This window comes from Rhinatrema bivittatum, chromosome 3 (assembly GCF_901001135.1).
Source record: "Rhinatrema bivittatum chromosome 3, aRhiBiv1.1, whole genome shotgun sequence".
Lineage (NCBI taxonomy): Eukaryota > Metazoa > Chordata > Amphibia > Gymnophiona > Rhinatrematidae > Rhinatrema > Rhinatrema bivittatum.
This window is the reverse complement of record NC_042617.1, coordinates 369,896,382-369,922,068: the sequence shown is the minus strand read 5'-3', so window position 1 is coordinate 369,922,068 and position 25,687 is coordinate 369,896,382. Positions and strand designations below refer to the sequence as shown.

General features: G+C 44.5%; 1 protein-coding gene across 5 annotated transcripts; it reads left to right on the top strand.

Annotated features, from left to right (window-relative positions):
- Positions 1-748: 748 nt before the first annotated feature.
- RWDD2A (RWD domain containing 2A) lies at positions 749-21,022 on the top strand. Of its 5 annotated transcripts, none has more exons than XM_029595526.1 (4): positions 749-1,189; positions 2,587-2,771; positions 17,095-17,322; positions 18,516-21,022. In XM_029595526.1, exons 3-4 carry the CDS (start codon positions 17,122-17,124, stop codon positions 19,191-19,193), a joined length of 879 nt encoding a protein of 292 aa, XP_029451386.1. In that variant the 5' UTR covers positions 749-1,189; positions 2,587-2,771; positions 17,095-17,121; the 3' UTR covers positions 19,194-21,022. The 5 variants fall into 5 exon arrangements, with proteins under 5 accessions (XP_029451386.1, XP_029451384.1, XP_029451383.1 ...); XM_029595524.1 differs by having other exon boundaries at positions 2,584-2,761; XM_029595523.1 differs by having other exon boundaries at positions 2,584-2,771.
- The last annotated feature ends 4,665 nt before the right edge of the window (positions 21,023-25,687 follow it).

Sequence of the window (25,687 nt, the reverse complement as noted above, 5' to 3'; positions counted from 1 at the left end):
TGGAACAACTCCCCTATGAGGAAAGACTAAAGAGGTTAGGACTTTTCAGCTTGGAGAAGAGACGACTGAGGGGGGATATGATAGAGGTGTTTAAAATCATGAGAGGTCTAGAACGGGTAGATGTGAATCGGTTATTTACTCTTTCGGATAGTAGAAGGCCTAGGGGACACTCCATGAAGTTAGCATGGGGCACATTTAAAACTAATCGGAGAAAGTTCTTTTTTACTCAACGCACAATTAAACTCTGGAATTTGTTGCCAGGGGATGTGGTTAGTGCAGTTAGTATAGCTGTGTTTAAAAAAGGATTGGATAAGTTCTTGGAGGAGAAGTCCATTATCTGCTATTAAGTTTGAAGGGGTTCAATTTACAAGTTCACTTAGAGAATAGCCACTGCCATTAGCAATGGTTACATGGAATAGACTTAGTTTTTGGGTACTTGCCAGGTTCTTATGGCCTGGATTGGCCACTGTTGGAAACAGGATGCTGGGCTTGATGGACCCTTGGTCTGACCCAGTATGGCATGTTCTTATGTTCTTCCATGAGTTTACTTGCTCATTTAAAACAAAGCAAGCAGGATCCATTCAAAGCGACCCAGAAAACAAAATAGTGGATTTCTGTAACAAAAAGCGAAAGGACTCTTTGATCCCTAGCAGAAGGCAGGTATTCTCCCGTCCGGATATTGCGCTCTCAGCCGCCTGCGTGCCGAGAGAGAGCCGGGTGGGATCTGAACGGTGGGCGCGCAGCAGACGTGGCGAAGGGCCCGAAACCCTCGCACCGGCGCAGCGCTTTCCCCAGCAGGCGGCAGCGACGGAGCTTTGGCGCCTTTGAAGCTTTGCTCGCCGCCACCGCCGGACCGGGGGGAGGCTGTGCGAGTCTGCCGGTTTCGGCGGTTTTGCCGCTGCGCCTCGGACGCGCCCTCGTCTGCCTTTAAAGTGGCTTCAGCCCCGCCGAGGTGCGGTGACGTAGACTCGCCGGGCGCGAGGGGGGTAACAGAAGAGCTCCCCCTCCCCCCCCCTTCCCTACGGACTGCTGGAGCCCGAAACGAAAACTGGAAGCGTTTTATCGGGGGGGGGGGGGGGCCTGCGACCCCGATCCAGTGCTGCCGAGCTCGGGGGTTTGACCTGCCTGGACTCGCAAAGCCGCCGCCGCCGCCGCGGTAAGGGTGAGAAGGCTGATCACGGGCCCTCCGGTAAGGCTGTAACCGAAGGAAGGCCGCGGTTATTGTGTCCAAAGCACGGGGAAGCCTGTGTAACAAGAGAGCGGCGGCTGCTGCTCTGCACCCGGGACCGAGTCCCTTTCAATTCTGTGACTAGGGAGAGATGAGGGTGGTCGTGAAGAGCGCGTTAAATAATCAGCCCAGGTCGTAGCCCAGGTTTCTTCTGGTGCTGGAAGCGCAGCGGCTCAGGGGAACCTGGAAATTGGGCAGCAGGACAAAGAGCCTGCTGTCCCCCGTCGCTCTCTATGGCTTTAGCTTTTCCTCACTATTGAGAGTGACTGAAGCCCTCTAAGGGGCAATGGAAGTAGCTAGGCCTTGACATTCTGTGCCTAGTTTAAGGCACCTGTTAAAAATCAATTAGCTCCCACTACACAGGCTGATGCAATAAGTACAGCAGAAGGCATAGTTTCACCTGTCAGTGTTGCCAACTCCTGCTTGAAGAAACTCGCTAGATCCACTGTTTAAAGTCTCCAGATTGGGTAAAAAGTAGTAGTTGTGGCGTCAGCAGAGCTGGTAGAGAAAGGGGGTGGATCACTCACCATTCTCTTGTTCTCTCAGAAACTAACACATACATATTCACAGTCTCTGAGCCACACGCTTTCGTAGTCATGCTAGGACTAGCAACGGTAACATGGAATATACTTATTTTGGGTACTTGCCAGGTTCTTATGGCCTGGATTGGCCACTGTTGGAAACAGGATGCTGGGCTTGATGGACCCTTGGTCTGACCCAGTATGGCATGTGCTTATGTTCTTACAGCAGTGGTCCCCAACCCTATCCTGGGGGCCCACCAGCCAGTCAGGTTTTCAGGATATCCACAATGAATATGCATGAGAGAAAATTTGCATGCACTGCATCCATAACATGAAAATTTTCTCTCATGCATATTCATTGTGGATATCCTGAAAACCAGACTGGCTGGTGGGCCCCCAGGACAGGGTTGGGGACCACCTTCTTACAGACACACACACGCTTCTCAGATACTCTGATATACTACACACACTTATTCTACTGCTCATATGCTCTTCTGGACTGGCTAACCAAGGGCATTACCACATCATCTGAAATTCTACACTTGCTGCTAGCCCTAACCCAGCCTGCAGTAGCCACCTTTACATTTCCTCCTCAGGACATTCATTTTGTTCATGGCACACTGCATTGCCCTTCTCTCAGACCGGCCCAGCCAGCTCACACACATGCCTTATTAACATGGCAAAGAACTTCCTCTGACTATCAGAAGCACAGCAAAAATAAAATAAAATTGGATAAAGCATACCCTCCGCATGTCTTCTGTTTTGCTGTTGGCAGTCTATTATATGGTGATAAAAGTTGCTGCAATTCCTGGTTGTTTTTTTTTTATCTCCTAGCAGAGAGCTCAGTCATGATGTCATTAGATTCTCCAGGGAGTGGAGGAGACTGACCCACCAGAGCCTGTTCTGAGGAGGGAGGGAAGAGAGGGCAGGTTCATGGCACTCTATCCAGAGGAAGTCTCGCTCTCCTGCAACACTCTAGGAAGAGGACGTCTCACATTTCTGGGGCACTCTAGTGAGAGCAGGTCTTACTCTCTTGCACTTTTCTGCTTCAAGATATGGTCCATAAGTAGGGAACCCAATAGGAATTTTAGAGTTGTGAGAAAGTCACTAGATTTGTAGCTAAATTGTCCATTGCTGGCTGCCTATATTTGAACACCAGAACTTCCTTGAAATCAACTTTTAGCCAAAAAGTCTTTTTATAACTGCATTGTTAATGTGTGTGGCATAGGTCAGACTACAGAACTGTATTGTGCAATATTAATATTGAGTTTTTAGCAGTGGAAAAGGGATTTTCTGTACATACCCAGATCAGTCCAGACCAGTGGGTTATGCACTCCCACCAGCAAATGGAGTCAGAGAGCAAAGCTTCGAGGCACTGGTATCCCAAGGGTGCCACCTGCAGCCCATCAGTATTTCTCTGACGCCAGCAGATGGTGGTAGAGTATACCTACAGCTGTGTGAGACGGATTTTTCTTGCTCCCTGAGGTGCTAGGGTCAGTGTCTGGGCCATCCCTCAGGTAGAGCCGGGTGAACAGGGGGTTGGTTACCCCTGGCAGTGCTAACCCGTGTGGTTCCAGGTCCCCTGATAGCCAGGGGACTGGCTCCCTCAGCGACCCAAAGGCTCCCCCTCAGTGTCTGCGATACAGGGAAGTAGCCCCTTTGAGGATTCTTTTTCTATTATTCTTAGCTTGGGCTTTATATTTTTCTGTTACTAGAAGTAAAAAAAACAAACAAACCAGCTCCAAGTTCCCTGTTCACCGTGGCTCCTAGGATAAATCAGTCTGCCCGGTGCAAGGGGATTAGGCGCCCTAAGCGAGCCTTCTCCCTTGCGCCCCCCCCCCCCCCCCCCCCCCCCCGGTCTCGGCCCAGACTCCTACATCGTTCTCGATCACGCTCACAGACTGTGGTTTTCTGGGTCGCGAGCAGGTTGGGCACTACTTGTGGCCCGCCAAATCTCCACTCCTCTTTGCCGCCGCTTGCAGCCCCATATGACTCACACCCAGTGGTGTACCAAGGGTCTCAGGCACCTGGGGGCTAATGCATTTGTGTGCCTCTCCAGCATCCCCCCCTTAATCCTTCTTGTACTAATGCTTAAGGTCACAGAAAATCAGTGGCATCTCTAGACAGATTAATTTTTTTTTGGTGGGGGAGCCAAAATGACATTTCTTCTTCACACCCACCTCTATAGCATGGATCCTGCTTTAAAATTGGTTACAAAAAAAAGTGTTAATAAAAAAAGTCCAAAGGGTCTTCTGCGTAATTTTAAAAAGCTGGCCAGTTTCACACTTCTAGTAAAATTACTATAAAATTATTTGATAGCCTCATTCAACTAATTCTATATGGCTATGAGAGTGAAGTCTGGAATATATAGGAAGGGACAGAATGTCAATATAAATCCTGCACCTCCAGTTCTCTAACTCTGTGCATCCACTGAAATTCCCCCAAACAATGGAGCTTGGATGTTTCCCTTACAGCTCATCATAGTAAAAGATATTTTCAAATTCTGGTGTCACCTCACAGTAAGAGCAGCACAAACACCTTCCACTGCCAGGCACATTGTGAACTAACACAAAACCTCGCAAAAAAGACACTCAAAATCTATACTGCAATCCCATCGTAACATAACAGTAATAACACCAAGGACTCAAACAACAATAACCCTACCTGTGAAAAAGCAAGGGTAAATATTACACTGGGTCCTAGAATACCAATACACCACCTACTGAGAAAACAAAACAAACCCGATTGCTATAGATCCCTATACAGACACTACATGTTAGCAGAATCTCTCATCATGGTCACACGCACAGAGCAGAGACAGACCCTCACCAAATACAGAATACAAAATAAAGAAGCACAAATTAGACAAAAACTGAAATGGAAACTCCAAGAAGCCAGACTCTGTGTATTAACAATGGAAAAACAGAACCACCATTCCTCATAAAACAAATTAAAATCAAGAAACATAAAGCATCAGTTATAATAGTAAAACCATAATAAAAGAATATTTTAAAACTACTGATAAATAGAATTTCTAGTAATTAAAATCATATACATTTTTTACAATTTCCCAAACACCAATAAAATATTTCAAAACAGCACATATATCAAATAACATCCAATAATTAAAGCTAATAAGGATTTTGAAAAGCCCCTGCTGTCCCCTTCTGTGGGAGCTCTTGATTTCCAGTCACCCTGATATTGTCGAGGATTAGGAGGTTATCCACTCTCTCACACATACTCACATGTCCATTCTCTCACACATACATACACATTCATGCTCTTATACACATTCTCAGGCTCTAAGACACTCTCCCCCTCCACACACAAACTTTTACTCCCCTGGATTTTCTCATACACACTCATGCTCTCACTCTCACTGGCTCCCTCACACACACACAAGCACACATACACCCAGGCAAGCTCCCAGTCATTCTCACACACACACACCGACCCCCAGGCAGGTTCCCATTCATTTTCACAATACTCCCTCCCCATCCCCCAGGCATGCACACATTCATTCTCACACACACAGACCCCCAAGGCAGGCACCCATGCATTCACACACATACACCCCCAGGCAGAGTCCCATTCATACACATGCACACACTAAAGGCAGACCCCTCTCTTTCTTTTATTTATTTATTTAGTGTTTTTCTATACCGGCATTCGTGATGGGAATCGCATCATGCCGGTTTACAATTAACAAAGGGGTGAGAAGGAAGAAACAATAAGAATATTAACAGGTGCTGAACGAAAGGTTGCAGTTACAATAAAACAGGGATTTACATAACTTGGAGCAGTGAAGCGATAGGAAATTAACAAAGAGAACAAAATTACCAAATAATGGTATTTACTAAGTTATGGAATTTTGCAAAGTTATTATTTACCAGGTTAAAGGTAAAGTCTGAGCGTCGGTTAATGGTGCATTTTGCCAGCAACCTTGGAACCTCTCTCATTCCTCTGCTGCCACTGTCACTGCTGCCGCACGCCTATTGGGGAGGCGCCGATTGCTGCTACTGGCACTGAAGCCCATTCTGCTGTCTCCTCTGTGCAGGCCCCGTGGGCTTCCACTTTCTCCATGCTGATCTCGTACATTGTGAGATCCGCATAGAGAAAGTGCTATTCTTGCACATTCCCAAAGATTACGTGTGCCAATCACTAAAAAGTAATTTTTGTTTTTTTTACCTTTGCTGTCTGATCTTAGTTTTCTAATCAGTTGGTCACAGGCTTTTTTTTCCCCACCTTCCCTTTCTTATTTTTCTTGCCAATTCCTTTTTATATTATCTTTTTTTTCTATTTCTTTTCTCTCCATCTTCTTCCCTCAAACACACAGTCAGGTTCTCATTCTCACATGCTTTCTCTCACACACACACACAGTCTCTCACTGGCATATGCTGTCTGAGTTTCACACACCCAGGCTCGCTCTCACTCCCACATGCTGTCTTGCTCAAGCACAGGCTCTCACTGTCACATGCTCTCTCTCATACAATCATTCATATACACAGCCTCTCATTGGCACATGCTGTCTCTCTCACACACACAGAGGCTCTCACATGCTGTCTCTGCAAACATTCAGGTCCTCACTCTCACACACAATCTCTCAATTCATCTCATACACACACACACTCTACAGGCCCTCAGCCTCTCTTTCACCTCTGGGCCTCCTCTTCACGGGTCACCACAGGATGGGCTCTGCAGTGGCCTTGATCTTCTCGGGCCGCTGTGGCCCTGCTACCAGGCCTCTTCCTCTTCTCGGGCTGCTGCGACTTGGGATTCGTGGCGGCCCGTAAGTGCTGCTCCTCTTCTGCACGTGCTGATGCTCCTCCTCCTTCCTGCCCACGCGGCTCCGGCAACGTTTTCTTCCGGGGCTGCACAAGCAGGAAGGAGGAGGAGCAGCTGCAGGCTTGAACGCAACCTTTTTCTTTGGGCTGTGGTGACGTGAGCTCCACCACGGCCCTGCCGATCTGCCTCCTATGTGTTGCTGCTCAGCCGCCAGTGGGATGAGGTCCACCGGCAGCCGCATGAGCCTCCCTGCGCCCGGGGGCATTGGCTCCCTCAGGATACCACTGCTCGCGGCACCCCCTAATACTCGGCGCCCTAGGCCCAGGCCTAGTTCGCCTAGTGCTTCCACCAGCCCTGCCGGTGGTGCAGAGCCAGCAGACCCCTGAAGAGGAGGGGAGAGTGTTTCAGCCCTGGTAAGAACCTCAGAGAACGTTTTTAGGTTCCCTGCCTCATTTTTACCGCCGGCTCTGGAGCTGTTTTTACTGCGGCAGCCATTTTGTTTTTTCTTTTTCAACCTCCCACACGGCTCCCCAGCGTTTCTGGGGCCGATTTTGCAGCATTTTTGGTGGGAGTTACCAGGGCTGGGTGGCAGCACCTGTTTTCTTCTGGGGGGGAGTTATATACCCCTTTTTGCAGAAGGAACATGGCAGAAACTCCTCTGGTGGAATCCTGTAAGGTGTGCGGGGTATGATCAGCTTATTTAGACCCCCCTGTCACTGTGCATGGACTGTGCACTAGGTGGGGAAGGGGCCTCAGACAAGAGGACCAAACCTAAAAAGTCACGCAGGTCAGGCTCAGTGGCTGGGTCTAACGGAAGGAGCCCAACCCCCACTGCGCACCCTGTGGAAAAGGTCTCCCAGGATGACCCTCCCACGCTGTCCCCCACTGCGCAGACTCTGAGACCGGAGGAATAGACTGGAGGAGTCGAGAAACATGAACACTGATTCTAGCAATGATGAGACAGGATCGGAGGGATTTTCATTGGAATTTGTGCTGCTCATGCATGAAGCATTTCTGGTTTAGAAGCTCTCGAAGCACAGAGCCCAGGATGGGCGCGTGGGAGTTCCCAAGTGTCCCCAGCTGCGAACTGATGGTCGTCCATCCGTGGCAACTTTGGTTCGAGAGGATCTAGCTGATGCAGTCGACCAGCAGGGGAACGACACCACTCCGGCCCCGAGGGACACCGCTGCAGATCAGGGTGAGGTCCTTCCAGACGCAGAAAAGGGCGACGATAATCAGGATCCGGTAGAACCTAGTGCGGAGGGGGACGACCCCCGCATAGCCCGGCTGTTTAAGAGGGAGGAATTGCGACCCCTTATTCCCCAGGTACTTGAGGAATTGGGGGTAAGACCCTCACTGGAAGATTCCAACTGCGAGGGAGTGAACCCAGTCCTGGATGGTCTCCAGGGTCCACCTAGTGCTTTTCCCATCCCGAAGAAGATTCAAAAGCTCATCAGCCGGGAGTGGGAATCCCTGGAGGCGGGGCTTAAGGTCAGCCAGGCGATGCAAAAACTCCACCCGCTATTGGAACATTTAGAATGCCTCAGGGTACCTAAGGTGGATGCGGCTGTATCAGCAGTGGTCAAGAAGATGGACCATTTCAGTGGCGGGAGCAGCTGCTCTCAGAGGTGTGCAGGATCGCAAGCTGGAGCTGCATCTGAAGCGGGTGTTCGAGGTCTCCTCCCCTCCTCTTCAGGGGTCTGCCTAGCTCTGCACCAACATGCAGACTGATTTACCCCAGGAGCCGCGGTGAACAGGGAACTTGGAGCTGGGATTTTTGGTTTTTTTAAACACTAACTTCTAGTAACAAAAAAAAAAAAGCCTCCTGTATGCCTTTCCTCCATGGCCCCTGATCGGGCGCGTTCTCCGGCGTATAGATGACCATCCCGGTTTGGTAATTCTGGTGGCACCGGAGTGGCTGTGGCGGCCGTGGTTTGCGGACCTGGTACGGTTGGTGACAGACGGCCCGCTATGCCTAGCTCATCTGCTGAACCTCCTGCAACAAGGGCCCATTTTTTCGGATCGGGAGGATCACTTCTCTCTCGCAGCCTGGTGTTTGAGAGGCGGCGGTTACGGATGAAAGGTTATTCGGAACAGGTGATTTCCACCCTGCTTCAGTCCAGGCAGCCCTAGACGTATATGGCATACGCTCGAGTGTGGAAGGTGTTTGAAGTCTGTGTGACCAGCAGGGTGTAGTGCCCTTGTCGGTGACCATTCCTCAGATCTTGGGGTTTTTGCAGCAGGGATTATCTAAAGGCTTGGCTTATAGTTCCCTGCGTGTTCAGATTTTGGCCCTGGGATGTCTCCTAGGGTGGGTAGGTGGCAGGCTTCTAGCCAGCCACTCGGACATTGCCCGTTTCCTGAAAGGGGTGAAGCACCTTCGTCCTCCTCTTTGTAAGTTATGCCCGGAGTGGAATCTCAGTCTGGTGTTGAGGGTGCTTTGTGATCCCCCTTTTGAGCCTCTGGGACATGCTTCCTTGAAGACTGTGTTCTTGGTGGCCATCTGTTCTGCGAGGCGTATTTCAGAATTGCAGGCTCTTTCCTGTAGGGATCCCTTCCTTTGCATCTCGGCTGATAGGGTATCCCTGCGCACGGTCCCTTCCTTTTTGCCGAAAGTGGTGTCTGCCTTTCATGTTAATCAATCTGTGGAGTTACCCGGATTCCCTGATTGGGCTCATGACCCCACTATGGGAAGAGATCTTCATCTGTTAAATGTCCGCCAGGTATTTGAAGGTCACTAACTCTTTTCGAAAATCGGATCACCTTTTTGTGCTATTTGGAGGTCCAAAGAAGAGTGAAAAGGCATCTAAGGCATCCTTGGCTCGCTGGCTAAAGGAAATAATTTGCTTGGCCTACATTGGGAAGTGTCACCCTGTCCCGACTGGTTTGAAAGCTCACTCGACGAGAGCGCAAGCGGCTTCTTGGGCTGAGTGTCAGTTGTCACCTAAGGAGATTTGTAGAGCCCCAGTCTGGTCTTCCCTGCATACCTTCACAAGGCATTATCGTCTGGATGTCAGGGTTCCGGACCAAGCGCTTTTTGGGGAGAGCGTCTTGCAAGCAGGTCTTTCGGGTTCCCGCCCGGTGTAATGTGGCTTTGGTATATCCCACTGATCTGGGTATGTACAGGAAAGGAAAATTGGTTCTTACCTGCTAGGATCCTGCCCGGCTGCTACTGCCGAAAGACTGATTTACCTAACGGTTAGCTGCTGTACATAGGGAATCTATCAGAATGATTCTATAATATTTTGGGTTTTGTTATGAACTGTGTTTCAAACCTGATTTTCAGGTATTGGGGGTCATTTGTTTCAGACCCTTGAGGGAGGTTTTCCTGTTCGCCCTTGTTTCAGGAATTAGATGATTTTTTTGTCAATAATACTTTGTTTGGGTATCGAGTAAATACTGATGAGCTGCAGATGGCACACTTGGGATACCAGTGCCTCGAAGCTTTGCTCTCTGACTCCATCTGCTGGTGGGAATACATAACCCACTGGTCTGGACTGATCTGTGGTATTGCAGGAACGAAAATTAACAGGTAAGAACCAATTTTCCTGTACTTAAATTGATTGTCATTCACGGAAAAAAAAACTCACCTAACAGTCAGTTTGGGGGAGGGGCAGTTCCAAATCAGTTGCAGATACTTAAGCACAACTAGGAAGTGTGCCGACTGTTTAGTTCCCTCCCACTCTACCCACCCAACTCAGTTTGTTCTAATATAGTCTGCCTGGATACATAATTGAAAACAAGATAATTTGGTTACTAGACAATTCCTTAGGTGTTCTCCATCAAATCAATTGTGCAAAATCAGGACTATCCCATGTGACAATTGTGGAGGCAAATCATCTGCAAACTTAGGGCTTGCCTCATTTGTTCAGAACTCTCTTCCATGAAAAAGGAGTTGGCTCACCTTAAAGCTGAATTAACAGCAATAAAGTATCAGCAGCCATCAAGGTATACTCACCTACTCTACAGCACTCAGAAATAATTTCCCCATTACCATAGAAAACTCAAAAACCCAGAAAAAAGTGGTCTACAGTGGGCTCAGGTAGGATAAGACCTGTAACCCCAAAACATCCATTCTTCACTAGTATACAACCTGCATATTCTCCCCCCCCCCCCCCCCCCCCAACACACACAAAGCGCACAGGAACCCAAGAACAAATGGATTACAATGGAATCTGGTAGAATAAGACATGTGATACAGAGACTCACCCTCCCTCAAGTGACACAAGTATGAAATACCTTCTCTGTATTAAATAATGAAGAGGCTCTAGCAATGGAGACTGAATTGGTATCTGAAAAGAAAGAAGAACCCAATGCACGCAGAAATTCCATAATAAAATCAATAACCAGAAGAAAAGGCTTATTGTGCTGAGTGACTCCATCATCAGAGGCACTAACATGGGAACTCTCTTCAAAGGAAACGCTATAATTAAAAGCTTTCTGGGATCATCTGCTAGTAGAAATGCTATTCAAATAGGGGCAGATTTTCAAAGGGGTACGCACGTACCCCCCGAAAACCTGCCCCAACCTCCCCCTGCGCGTGCCGAGCCTATGTTGAATAGACTCGGCGGCGCACGCAAGTCCCGGGGCTTTGCTAGGGGGGGGGGTGTCGCGGCGGAACGTCATCTGGGGGTGGGGCCGCGGGTGTGGTTCCGACCCGGGGGCATTTCGGGGGCGTGGCCGAGGCCTCCAAAATTGCTCCTGGGCCGGGGAATCACACTGCTGGTGCGCGCGAGTCACGCCTGCCTTGGGCAGGCGTTACTCTTCAAACAAAGGTGGGAGGGTTTCGATATGGGTGGGTTAGGGAGGGGAAGGTGCAGCCTCAGAGGGAACGGAGAGGCAGGCTGCGCGGCTCGGCGCCCGCAGGCTGCCAATTTTGCACAGCCTTGCGCGCGCCGACCCCGGATTTTTAAAGGATACGCACAGCTACGCGCATATCTATTAAAATCCGGCGTACTCTTGTATGCGCGGGCGTACTTTATTAAAATCTACCCCATAGTCAATGCGGTCAAAGAAGAAAGCAAAGACTCTGAAGCTGATCTGTAGAACATATATTCCATCCATTATTTACCACCCTATTAACAACATATATAAACAATATCTACAAAATTATAAGAAGAAACTTACTATTTGGAGCGTTACTATATCGAACTCCTAAAGTCTTCCGATTTTCATCCATGGAAAACTCCTCCATTATTACATCTAATTCAAGAGCGTTTCTGCTATTTGATATACAAAAATTAAAAAAAAAAATATTACAACCACTTAATTTATAACCCATAATTTTAAACTTCCACAACCATTGACGATTACCTGTACTAGTCACTTTTCTTACACGGATACTATGCCGTTAGCTCAATCGAAAATGCTGCAGCTACACATTGAGTCCGTTTCTTCCCTTTTTAAACCCTAACCAATTAGCTATCCACTTCAAACCCTCATGATAACTAGAATTAATAAATATATGTTGTTAATAGGGTGGTAAGTAATGGATGTAATATATGTTCTACAGATCAAACAGTGGAAACAATTTAAGCAATAATAGCACCCAAGGAATTTGAAGGAACTTGTTCTTAAGAACCAACTGATTGATATTTCTTCAACTTTTAATATTAAGACTATTGGTGATTTTGGAGTGGGAAGAATCGCACCATGGAACTCTTCGTTGGAAAAAACATTATTAATAAAGTTGTAAATTGATCGCTGTAGAAAATCCTCTGAGGAAGCCAGATACAGGCAAAAAAAAGAGGATCCTGTTTTATTGGGTTTGGATTTTATGATGATAATTTTAGTATGTATGAGTGATTCTGTGAATGATAGAATATGGGGGTATTAAATAGATATCTTTTGTATGGATTCTAAGTGTTGTGAAGAATTAATTTTGTAAGAATAATTTGATCTTTGTAAAATTTTGTATTAATAAATACACTAGCGTGAAATAAATTATATATTATTGCTTACTATGAAATGTTTAGTTTGAAGTGTTTCCTTAGGGATTAATTATTTTAGGAAACAATTAATATATACCTTCTGTTGCTATTTTACCTTTGTGGTTTCCTTTGTGTGAAACTGGGATTCCATGCCAAGAAGTGCAGAGCCATGCATCTTATGTGTGGTAATCCAAAAGAGATGTGTGTGATGGGGGGTGAAGGGCTGCTGTGCTTGGTGCAAGAGAGGGACCTTTGGGTGATAGTGTCTAGTGATCTGAAGATGGCGAAGCAATGTGACAAGGCGATAGCTAAAGCCAGAAGAATGCTGGGCTGCATAGAGAGAGGCCTCACCTGGAGTATTGTGTTCAGTTCTGGAGACCGTATCTCAAAAGGGACAGAGTTAGGATGGAGGCTGTCCAACCAAAATATTGGGGGGTCTCCATCAAATTACTTACCAGGAGAGGTTGAAGAACTTAAATATGTATAGAGTGGAAGAGAGGAGGTGCAGGGGAGATATGATTCAGACCTTCAGATACCTGAAAGGTTTTAATGAATGACAATGAGCAAACCTCTGTTGGAAAGAAATCAGTAGAACTAGGGGTCACAAAATGAAACTTCAGGGAGGAAGACTCAGATCCAACATCAGGAAATATTTCTTCACGGAGAGGGTGGTAGATGCCTGGAATGCCCTTCAGAGGAGGTGGTAAAATCAAAAACAGTGAAAGATTTCAGAGGGGCATGGGATAAACAATGTGGATCCCTAAGGACTGAAATGAAGAAGGAAGTGCGTGGTGGTTACTACCCTTAACCAATAAGCCTTCATACTGTTGATACAACTCCAGTATTGCTCTCTGCTGCAATATTGCTCGTTGATTTAACAGTATAGGGGGAAAAAAAGGGGGGGGGGGGGAAATCAGAGTCTGACATCAACCAACAAGGACACTAAATTTTAAGACCTGGGAAAACAAATAAGAATGGGGGTAACTTGCTGATGTGGCGGTTACTACCCTTTAACCAATAAGCCTGATACTTTTAATGCTACCACAAGCTTGCTGGGCAGATTGGATGGACTGTTTGGTCCTTTTCTGCTGTCATTTCTATGTTTCTATGTCCAAAAATAGCTAAATTAGCTCCCTTTTCATTCACAGTTCTAAAATCTCCATTTGGTTCAAAAAGTCACCAGATCTAGATACAGAATCGCTAAATTTCTTAGCGTCCAGACAGATGAATTCAGAACCAGTGGATTATGCACCTCTATCAGCAGATGGAGATGGAGCAAAGCTGACAGCCTGCCAGTATTCTCCGTCTCCAGCAGATGGTAGACATGCACCTCCCTACTGGGGATTGCTTCAAATTTTAGAAGAAGAAAGAAGGAAATTTAATTTGCCCTGCTCTCCTGTGGTAATACAAAATGGTCCTCCTCCAGTTGAGAATTCCTGAGGTTATTTCCATAATCCCTCAGGTGAGTGCCTCGGTCCAGTAGCTGTATATTTCAGCCAGTGTGGACTTAGGTGTTGAAACAGCTGAAAGGCAGCAGGTGCAGGAAGCCAAGTGCGGCGGTGATGGTATATGCCCTCTCTCCCAGCAGCCAGATACCAACTGTGTGCTCAGCTGGGATGGGCTGAGTTCAGGTAAAGCTTTAAAAAAAAAAGGGATTTTTGCAGGGCTTCCTCCGGTGTCCATGCTCAGTGTGCTGATCTGACGTTCGTTCCCACCCCTGAGGAGAGGTTAAGGGACGTGGGCAGCCTGGCAGGTTGAGCAGCCTTTTTTGGGCTAGGCCCCACTCTTAGGTTTTTCTCTATGTGCCATGTGGTAGGCTGTGGCAGACATTTTCGCACATTTTTCCTGCACGTTAGGCTGCCATCTTCAAGGTCATCGGTTTGTGCAAGTACTTCCGGCTATGCGTCCAAATTGTGTTCCCAGTTTTTTGGACACTTATTTGGATGCTTGTTTGGGTGTCCAGTTGGTAGCGGCGTCTGTTTTCGGGGCGAGCTTGCCTGTACGCACAATCTGGGTTTGGGTGCTCATTACACACAGTGTTGTGCGCTTAAATTTTGGACGCCTAAATTTTGGATGCACGTATATTTTTTTTTACAGCACAAATTTAGCTGGATGCATATCTTTCAGTCCACTGTTAAGCATTCCGACATACTGTTTGTTCCTATAGCTAGGAAAGCTAAATGCCTTTCCCTGTGTGCTGACTGTCATATTTGAGTATCTCAGCCTGGCGTTCCCTCTAACTTGTGCCAGCACTGCTTAGAGACTCAAAGAAAATTACCTTCGTCTGATTTTACTAAGCCCATTTCTTTCCAGCCTGATGTGGGTCTGGATAAAGATATGACAAGGGGCACCTGATCTTGGAACTCCCTTAACTGGTTCGTCAGCAGGGTAAGGTAGCTCAGTGGGCACAGGACAGGTGCCTTCTGGTTTTGGCATGGATCCTTCTGCCTTTTCTTGGTGGAATTTTTTCAAGGATTGCAATCCTTTCTTCAGATGCAATCCTCTTCCCCAACCAATCTTGCCAAGTCAGAGTCACAAGTGGTGACGTCCCACATGCCTGGTACTACTGTTAAGCGCCAAAGTACCCTAGATTGACAGCTGGTCTTCCCGATAGGGATCCGAATAGCACGAATGATGAGGCCAAACCTTACTCTTACTCTCTGGAGGATAGGGAAATTTGACCGGGACTGGAACCATATAGGACCATGTTGCGGTTCTTTCATAGAGATGAGTTACCGGCTCTGATTTCTCAGACATTAAAGATGCTGGGAGTACCTGGGGATGATTCCATGTCAGAGCTAAAGAAAAACTCAATTTTGGTTTATTTGCATAAAGCCTCTTTTTATTTTTTTCTCCTTTTATGGATGCCATTCAGAAATTGACTGATCTTGAGTGGGGTGCATCGGAGGCTAATTTCAAAGTCTTGGAAGGTCTGTATCCCCTCGATACAGTGGTGAGAGAGTGGTTGAGTTTTTCGAAAGTGGACTCACTCAAGTATGCTGTCTCCAAGCAGACAACTATCCCCGTGGAGGGAGGAGCGGCCTTGAAGTATACGCGTGATAGAAGGATTGAGGCCAGGGAAGAGAGACCTGAGAGAGGAGGAGGAAAGTGCACAGGCATCAGTTATGGCTGAGAAATTCATCAGTTGATGCGACCTCCAAAGCTAATCCTATGATATTGTCCTTTAAAGGCTTGCTCTTGTTGGGAGAGAGCTGGAGAAAATGGCCAATAAGTGAGGCAAATCCCCAGTTCCTTGGTTGCTGGAGAATAAAAAGCAGATGCACGAGAGGTCGTGCTAGGGGTTCCAAGCATTTTCGACCTAACAGAGGAACAACCTTTCAGAGGACTCAACCTTTTGGTAGGTCTCAGTCCTTTTGTCTCAGACAGCCCAGATGGGGTGCAGGCTCGGGTAGCAGAACCTCCTGAGCCTCCCAATGAAGGTGTGTTGACCCACTCCCGGGAACAGGAGATAGGGGTGTTGCTCTCTCTCTTTTATCAGAGGTGGGTCAAAATCACGTCAGACCAGTGAGTCTTGGAGGTGATACGAGATGGATATGCGCTGGCGTTTCTCAGTATTGCTCTGGACATGTTCATGATGTCTCCTTGCCACTCCCCGCAGAAGAGGCAGGCGGTGGAGTGTACATTGTCAAGGCTGCTTGGTCTGAGGGCTGTGGTCCCAGTGCACACATCTCAAAAAAATTCAGGCCAATAATCCATTTATTTTGTTGTGCCCAAGAAGGAGGGCTCTTTTCATCTCATCCTGGATCTCAAAGGGGTCAACCGTCATTTCGCATGGAGACATTCAGGGCCGGTGCTAGTATTGTTGCTGCCCTGTGTGAACAGTTACTGGGCTGCCTCCACCCTGCCCTGCTCTGCAGTTCTGTTTCTTTAACACAGAATTTTTGTTGTTTTCCAAATAACCGACACACAATAATAAATATCAGTCCATGCTCTGTCCCAGACCCCCTTTTCCCACCTAAAAACCCCACATCTCCCTCCAGTGATCCAGACTTTCAAAATTGGCACACTCCATGAACATATCTTATCCCATCTATAGGTACAAAATTCCTAAATCGCGCAGGAGTGAACCCCAAGTGCTCTTGCCCCACCTACCGGTACGTAAAAATGGCACTGGCTGGACCCTGTAGCCGGTACTATTTTGCTGTACACAAAACATTGCCCTGCTATGGTGCCACCCTGAATGTAATGGCTGGTTTAAGTATTTAAAGAAAGTTCCCAAAACCTATGCATGCTATCTCATTATAGCTGCAAGATGCCATGGATGTTTTTCTGCATCTATTTCATTGTGTGTGCTCTCTCTCTCCTATATATTATTATGTTAAGATTATTGAATGTATTTTTTATATGTTAAAGGCGATGAGGATTTTGGACTTGATTCTAGCTTTCAGTTATGGTAATTATTGCCAGTATAAATGCACTATACATAATGAAAGAGGCAAAGCAGCCAAAATCATTTAACTAATTCAGCCTTTTGTGATCCGCAAGCCTCTCTACTGGTGATGCATACTTTAAGGAGACATTTGAAGCAGGTCTTCTGTGTTGATTTCATTTACATTTTGTCTATGTTTGGTCTAACAGAACTCTTGCTGTGATCTGCTTTTGTCTGCAGTTGTTCAGAGGCTACTTCTGTGAGTGAATGTCGGGCTCAATAAAAGAATGCCTTGAGCTGCAGCTCTCAGAGATGGAAATGCTCTTCTCCATGTTCCCTAGGAAAGGGGAAATCAACCTTGAAGATGCAAATGCTGTTCTGTATGTGCGGAGATACTTGGATGATATACGTGAGGCAGTGCCACCTAAAATTGAATTTTCAATTTCTGTTGAAGTTGAGAAGGACAAGGTAAATGTTTTTAGCTTCTTTGTGGGTACAAACTTTTGCTATTTTGTTTGCATTTCAAGAGGATCATTAAGTTTACCTGTGTATTCTGTGGGTGGTTTTATAAGAGCCCATTTCCTCTATATGATCAGTATTTGATGGGCCATGCAGTCCTAATAGAAGGACCGGGGGGCATTCCATGAAGTTAGAAAGTAGCACATTTAAGACTAATCGGAGAAAATTCTTTTTCACGCAACGCACAATTAAGCTCTGGAATTTGTTGCCAGAGGATGTGGTTAGTGCAGTTAGTGTAGCTGGGTTCAAAAAAGGCTTGGATAAGTTCTTGGAGGAGAAGTCCATTAACGGCTATTAATCAATTATACTTAGGGAATAGCCACTGCTATTAATTGCATCAGTAGCATGGGTTCTTCTTAGTGTTTGGGTAATTGCCAGGCTCTTGTGGCCTGGTTTTGGCCTCTGTTGGAAACAGGATGCTGGGCTTGATGGACCCTTGGTCTGACCCAGCATGGCAATCTCTTATGTTCTTATGAGAAGACCATTACCTACAAATCTGTCTGTGCAAGTAGTTTATTTTGAGCTGGATTGCATGGCTGGTAATAAACCATTTTCTTTCTAAAGGCCTGATTTACTAGGGCTTTTCTCCCATTCTGTGTTATGGAGATAAAAAGCTTAGGCAGTCAGGTCCTAATCTAGCACTGTTTTTTAGATTTCTCTTAGCAGTTTAAATTTGGCCATAAATGTAAATACTTGTAAGCAGTACACTTGCTTTTTCACATTTATTTTCAAGGAGAACTCTATGCTCAGATTTCAAGGTGACTGTCTAGCTAGGTAAAAGTGAGTCTCTGCTTCCCTAAGTTAAATGATACATTTTAGATCCATATAGATTATAACAGAGGCTCCTTCTGGCATCTGGAGATTCTGATTAAGTGCTATTAGCAGCGGAACAGTGAGATTCTGTGCTATGATTGACTGCTTTATAGTGGATGACACAAAATGGGTGCTGCCTGCATCAAGCTTTGTCATTTTCCATTTAAAACCAGCACAGAATTTTCTTCAGATTCCAGTATTGAAAATCACGTGGTGCTTTGAAATATGCCATTCAAGTTATGCAAAGTACACTCTAGATAGCGTTCTGTTATTTCTGATTTTATAATTTATTTATGTGCTACATATATTCTTGTAATTTTGCCTTTAAGGTAAGAGCAGACCTGCATGTATCTTTGCCTCATGACTACCCCCACGGGGCAGGACCGCAGTTATTTGCAAGATCAGCTGCCCTAGATCGTGAGCTACAGAAGCAGCTGAATGAAAATCTCACCTCGCACATCCATTCTTTACACGGTGGTGAGCTCTGCATCAGCACTGCTATCCAGTGGTTACAGGACAATGTCTCTTCGTATGTACAGAAAAGCAAACTGCCCACCCCACCAGCTCTGAAATCACAGGAGGCCAAAAGCCGGACTGTGTTTCACCGAATGTGGATTTACAGCCACCACATCTATCGGCAGGAACTGAGGAAGAAGATCCTAGAGTGTGCCAAACGCTTAAACCTGACTGGGTTCTGTCTGACGGGGAAACCTGGTGTGATTTGCGTGGAGGGGCTAAAAGAGCAGTGCGAGGAGTTCTGGCGGGATATCCGCTACCCAAACTGGAAGCACATTTCGTGCAAGCACACGGAGAGTGTGGAAGCAGATGGGAAGGTGGAAGAGCTGTGCCTCTTTCCTGCGTTTGAAGAGCTGATGTTTGAGGCACATGGAGATTATGGACTGAGGAACGACTATCACATGGACTTGGGACAGTTTTTAGAATATCTTAAACAGCACCAAAGTGAACATATATTTCAGATACTGTTTGGGGTTGAAGGCAAAATTTAGTCTGCTAAACCTCAGGAAACTATGCACAATGAATGTAAAGAAGGGTAACAATTCAAACAGTATAAGACATGCAACAATATTGTCTGAAAGAGACAAACCCCAACCTCTTGTGATGTGGGCATATAACACATTCTTTAAATATATTAAAAACAAATGCAACATAATCACCAGCAAGTCCTTCATTTTTCTTATAAGTCTGCAAGAACAAGAGGGAGTCCCATATACTAAAATTAATCTTTCCAAAAGAGTAAAGAGAGGGGATTAGTGAGAGAAAATCCTAAAGTAAATGAAGCCAAAAGGTGTTAACAAAACAAACACCATCTTCCAATCTTACATATCCCCATGTGTATACATAAAAGCCCAGGCATTGGAAATGCTCACTAATAGAGGACTTATCAGAGCTACTGATAAGGATATCAAGGCTTCACACTGTGATGTCTGAACACCAAGGAAAATGACCAACTGTTCAGGGTCATTAAAAAATAATGCTTTCTGTTCAGATGTGATCTGACATGTAAGTATAATTAAGGAAAAAACATGCACCTATTATATGCACACGGTGTCTAAGATCTAGAAATGCTTGCAAAGTCATATAGTTCTAGAAATATCAGGATAAAGTCTTGCTTTCTGGCCGACAAAGGGTTTAGTGATGTTTTGAAAGAAAAACTTTAATATGCAATTCCAATCAGGCTCTAAAACAGAGGGCGCTAATAAAGTAGCCTTTCATCAGAGGATGATACCAACTGTGCAGATAATGCATGATGCCAACTGAAGTACTAGTACTTTCCATGGCAGGTTTATAACTAAAAAGAGAATCATCTTTAGGCAGTCTAGCAGGCAACTAATAAACTTCTTTCATATAGCTATTAAACATATTACTCTCAGATACATTAAAGACTTGTGGAAAATTTGCCATGCGCAAATTTCTAATTTTGGCAACGTTTTAAATATTTTCCACTTTTTGCCTAAGAAAGCTATTAATTTAATCAAAGATTCAAAGACAGCTTGCATGGAGGAGTCTATAGTGTCCAGTTTCAACAGTTTAGGGACAGTTTAACTCTCTCCTGGGTATTTAGTCTGTTTTCAAGCTTTAGAGAACAGAAGAGTGCTGCAAATGTATTTATGCCAAAATTCTGGCCATCAGCCACGTAACTCCATTCCAAATGCATAGTCCCCTTAGGTGTCTCACATAGACTCCCCCATGGAGGTCTAAGTCCTCTGTGATCTTCCCACCAGCTGCAGCTCCTGCAGTGCTTAGAACAACCAACCTTAGAATGGCACCACTGTCAACCGGCTCTCATATGCCTACCACTCCATGGTCCAGAAGGAGTCTAGGATTCACAGTCGTGCACATGCCCATATACCTCTAACCTCAAGGATGACCCATGATCTCTGCCCTTCCCCATAGACTGGTGGGCTGTGCACTCCACGACAGCATGAGGAATCACAGCCATCCCTGTCAGCTGACTTCATATCTAGTCCTGGTGAGATTTGATGAGGGAGTTTTATTGGTTCAGAGGCATCTATCTGGGTTGGGGAATCTTATCTGGGTCGGAGAATACAGCTGCCCAACTGCATCTCTAGCAAAGAGTTTTTGAAAAGAAAAGGAAGTATGTTACCATCCTTAAAATCCTCTGTGGGAAATTCTCTTCGTCATTTTAGAGGATGGGAAAAGGCAAAAGGAAATGAGGAAAAAAAAACATTATTATTCCCAAAGGGGATTGAGCATAGTATAAAATCCATGCAAAAATATTTGTAATGTTACATTCTTTGTTTAAAAATAAAGGACACCATGTTCAATATTTTATAATAAAGTTGATTGAAATTTGTTTGTTTGTTTTTCAGCAATTATATGGTAATTTAAATCAGCATACTGTAGAATATAATATATACATAAAATAAATAGTGAATCCCTGTCCTGAAAAGTTTATATTCCAAGTAACTTGCTCAAGGTCAGTGTTTGTCATAAACAACCCGTTCACAACTCCTGAGATCCTCCCTTTCTCTTATGTATTCATTATTTGGATTTATTACTTGCCTTTTTTAAAAAGAAATTCATCTAGAATGAATTAATGCTATAAATATATGAATGCTGCAGTAAGTAAACCCTGCTGCTGTGTGGCGCTCAGTGGCTCCTGTTATCTTTTGTAAGACTCAGCAGTCATGACCATGTGTAGGCCTCACATTGTGACAGATGAGTTTTGTGTGTAAAGAATTGCTTCTTCCATCCTTCCCCAACAGCCACAGACATTTTTGAAATGCCATTTAGCTGGGTGCATACCAACAATGAAAAGGCATAAGCTAAAAACACAATAAATGAATGAAAGATAAACATAGCAGGTACAACCTGCAGCCTGGCTCAAAGAAAGCATGCGGTTCTGTAGCTCGTGTACTTGCAGGTTAAGGGGAAGCGTTCCTGAAGGCATGATTTGGATTAGATTAGGAAATAGCATGTATATATTATATTTTCAAATGTATGCATTCTATTTCCTAATCAGATTTATCCTGCAGGTGTAAAGTCTGCAAGCCCATTTGTACCCATGCATAGTTTTCAGAGATTAAAAAAATGACCCCCTAATTTATTTCTTACAGGGTACATTTGATTTGGTGGTTTCTTTATATAAAATCATTTGGGGGAGAACACAGCAGCAGGGCTTACTATTGGATCAGGCTTAGAGAATGTATTATGCCTGCTTTCCCCCAATTTATTTAGCAGCATTTGTAGTTGGAACATATTTTACTTTAAATATCAAGCAGTAAATTTGAACAATGTGGTATAGCTGGTTGCTTTTTTATTTTTATAACGTTTATTTTCATACTTTTTAGACCAACAAAAAAAATAAACAGTGGTACCATTTCAACACACAAAGAATCACACCCAGTCTTATACAACAGGACAGTTCATTTTATACAATATGACCTCTATCTCTATAATATACCCTATAAAAGCAGAGAATCCTAACTAGCATGAAATAATCATCCTCCACCCACCTGTCCTCTTTATTTAGGTGTTCAAATCTTCTCTTCTCCAAAACCAATAAGGATCCCAGTCCATCTCATACCTGTCCAACTGGTCCCGAAGCATATAGCTAATCTTCATTGTGGCAACCTCAGCAACCTTAGTTCGCCATCCACTGATGGTAGAAGTGCCATCAGTGGATGGCACTTCTACCATGGCAAGTACCACTTCTACCTGGCAAGTACCACTTTTGGGTACTTGCCAGGTTCTTATGGCCTGGATTGGCCACTGTTGGAAACAGGATGCTGGGCTTGATGGACCCTTGGTCTGACCCAGTATGGCATTTTCTTATGTTCTTATGCCTTTTCATGCTTAAGCAATCGTCAACTTTGCAGCATGTAGCAGTTGCCCAGCCAGTTTTCTATGTGGCTTCATTGCCCATCTGTTGGACCAGACCCCCAAGAGAAATAGTTGCATGGCCTCAGCCCTCCACTGTCTGATGGCCACAAATACATGAAATCCCTTCTGTTACTCCAGACTAGAACCCCTGTACCACCCTACACTCCCACCACATATGTACATATGACCCACTGTGACCACACTCAAGCCAGCAACTCTTACTGGAGTTGTAGAACTTTGAAAAAAGACAGGTGTTCTATACATTATATGCAGCAGCTTATACATTAACTCAAGACCTTTACTACATAATGTGATCTGCCTTGCCAGTTTCCAGATAGACTTACACATTTGTTAATCCAGTTCCCCCTCCAGATCTGTATTCCACTGACACACCAGCTTATCTGAGGTACCCTTGTCACAAAACATTGATCTAAATGATATATACAGAATTGAAATCAAATTATGAGTTCTTTTTCTTACAGCACAGCACTCTCTCTCTATTTCTGCTCTCCTCTAAAAATTCAGCCAAGTGCTGTAGATGGGATAAATCCTTTCACAATTGTCAATAGATGTATCTAGTGCTGGCCAGGATCTGAAATTCCTCCATAAGTCAGTAAAGATTTTGAACCACTCCTCCTCCCACAATTCCCCATAAATCTCAGGTCTTGAGATTCCCAAGTTTCTATGTCTTGTGAGAACATACACTGAGAGACATGAAGGTTGCCTATCAAAGAGGTCATGTAGGACCAAGATGTCTATTGGGCCTAATCGCTCTTGTACTGCTCTCCACACCCATAATGTATGAGCATTAATAGGATGACTGCCAACCACACTCCTTAGTATGTTAGAAGCTGATTGATTTTTATATGGTTGAAATATGCTGATAATCTCTTGTGGCTTCATCCTGTATCATCATGTCCTTGTTGCAAGTCAGTGATGGAGTGTGCAGCAGAATTTACAGATTCATAGTTTCCATTGTCACCACGTGCGATCATTTAAGTTATGGCTTCCAGTTAGTCAATTCTTTTGCATCAGGCGTATCTGTTCCACCATTGAAGAGTTTGAGCAGCAGGCAGCTGAGTTAATGGCCAATTTTAAAGCAAGAGATCGTCCTCATCAGGCCATTAGACACACATATAAATGGGTAAGATTTTCAGATTGCCAAACACTACTGCAATATAAACCTCATAGAGACAATTCCAAATTGGTATGTGTTCTAAATCAATCAACAATGGCTACATTTATAGCAAACTCAATACAAAAGCATTTGCATATATTAACACTGCATGATGTTTTTAAGGAACCACTATTGATTGCTATGATGGGGGGACCTAACATAAGAGATTGCATAGTCTATTCACATTTTGCTGACTCTGTGGCACAATGTAAAACAGGTTATCATCAGTGTTGTAAGAATTGTAATTTGTGCCAAAGCACAATGGAGGGTTTTCAATGGTAAGATCCTGTTACAAGTTATATCATTAAGAGGAGAGATAAAACAGATTGCAATTCATCAAATGTAATATGTATTTGTCCATGTCCAAAGGTATACATTGGACATACTACACGTGCAGTTAAGATTAGATTAATTGAGCAATGTTCTTGATTGCACATGGGAAAACCCAGGGCACCAATGGTACAACATTGTGTTGATCACACCCAACGGCTCTCACACATCAAATGTAGTCCAGGCACCGATATGTAAACAATATAGCAAAATGCTGGTATACCTGGTTTCTCTCTAAATACCTTTAATCCAGCTATCATACCACACAGGGCTATATTAGTTTGTAGGACCATTAGTCGTAGGGTCAAGGTATTCTACCAGACTCTTTTTACGGTTTCAGGTCCTTTTTACTTTATACGTATTTTTTATAATTTTTTAGTGATTTTTTTCTTAATGATTTTTCCCATAATTTTCATAAAATGAAAATTATGGGAAAAATCATTAAGAAAAAAATCACTAAAATATTATAAAAAATACGTATAAAGTAAAAAGGACCTGAAACCGTAAAAAGAGTCTGGTAGAATACCTTGACCCTACGAGTAGTGGTCCTACAAAATTATATAGCCCTTTGTGGTATGATAGCAGGATTAAAGGTATTTAAGAGAGAAACCAGGGACACCAGCATTTTGCTATATTGTTTACAACATTGTGTTGATCATACTTATTCTTTGAGTAATTGAAATGGGGGTGATTTAACATTTATTTTATATTACTGCAAGGCCTTTTGGATTTTTACTCTCAATACTATGTCTCCATTTGGAATGTATGAAGCGCTTGATTTGTCAATTTATTGTGACTTAGTTCCCAGTGGACAATAACACGACATCCTTCGATTGGCTGATGTTCTTCAGTGCAACTTGTTGATAGGTTAGTTACCAGTCACATGGGTATTTTTAAATGGATGCTGTTAATATGTTTTTGAGTGAGGCATTAAAAAACCAGCCATAGGAAATACAACATAACATCATTGTCAAGGAGAGATTTTGATTATGCTTTAAAATCTTGGAGTTATTCATTTTATCACTATTCCCTGAAGAAGGATTGGTATCCGAAACGGGGCCACAGAGTCATCGCGGTGATAAGTATTATCAAAGAAATGTTTACATTGGTTCCAATAGAATTGCTAGTCAAAGTTGGAGTTTCTCCCAGAGTTGCTTATAAAATTAAGACTTCTCTGCAAGAAAAAAATAATGAACTGTCATGACAAGACTTTTTTAGGTGGGTTGAAAGGCTATTCATGATCATTTACAATGGGGCCATCTGAGCCAGGATTTGAACTGGTAACCTTGAGGTGAAAGGTTGTGTAATGCCGTGAGTATTCCCTCTGAACCATTCCCCACTGTGCTTCACTGAAATCAATGGAAGCAATTACGGGTCGCTAGGGCCACTTGGGGATGCCAAGAATAGCTAGCAGCTTGCATCCACTTGGGTTTATGTGCCTTTTTTGGCTGCATGCCAGTTTAAGGAAAGCAGAGTTGCTTACCTGGAACAGGTGTTCTTACAGGACAGCAGGATGTTAGTCCTCACATATGGGTGACATCGGGATGGAGCCCAATCACAGAACACTTTTGTCAAAGTTTCCAGAACTTTGACTGGCACCTACTACCCAGCATAGCACCAATCCTGCAG

What these genes read in the sequence shown, in the direction of transcription:
- RWDD2A (XM_029595527.1), top strand. Translation starts at nt 17,122, where the DNA reads ATGTCGGGCTCAATAAAAGAATGCCTTGAGCTGCAGCTCTCAGAGATG. An exon ending in TTGAAGTTGAGAAGGACAAG is followed by an intron (nt 17,323 to 18,515) that starts GTAAATGTTTTT and finishes TTTGCCTTTAAG; the next exon opens with GTAAGAGCAGACCTGCATGT.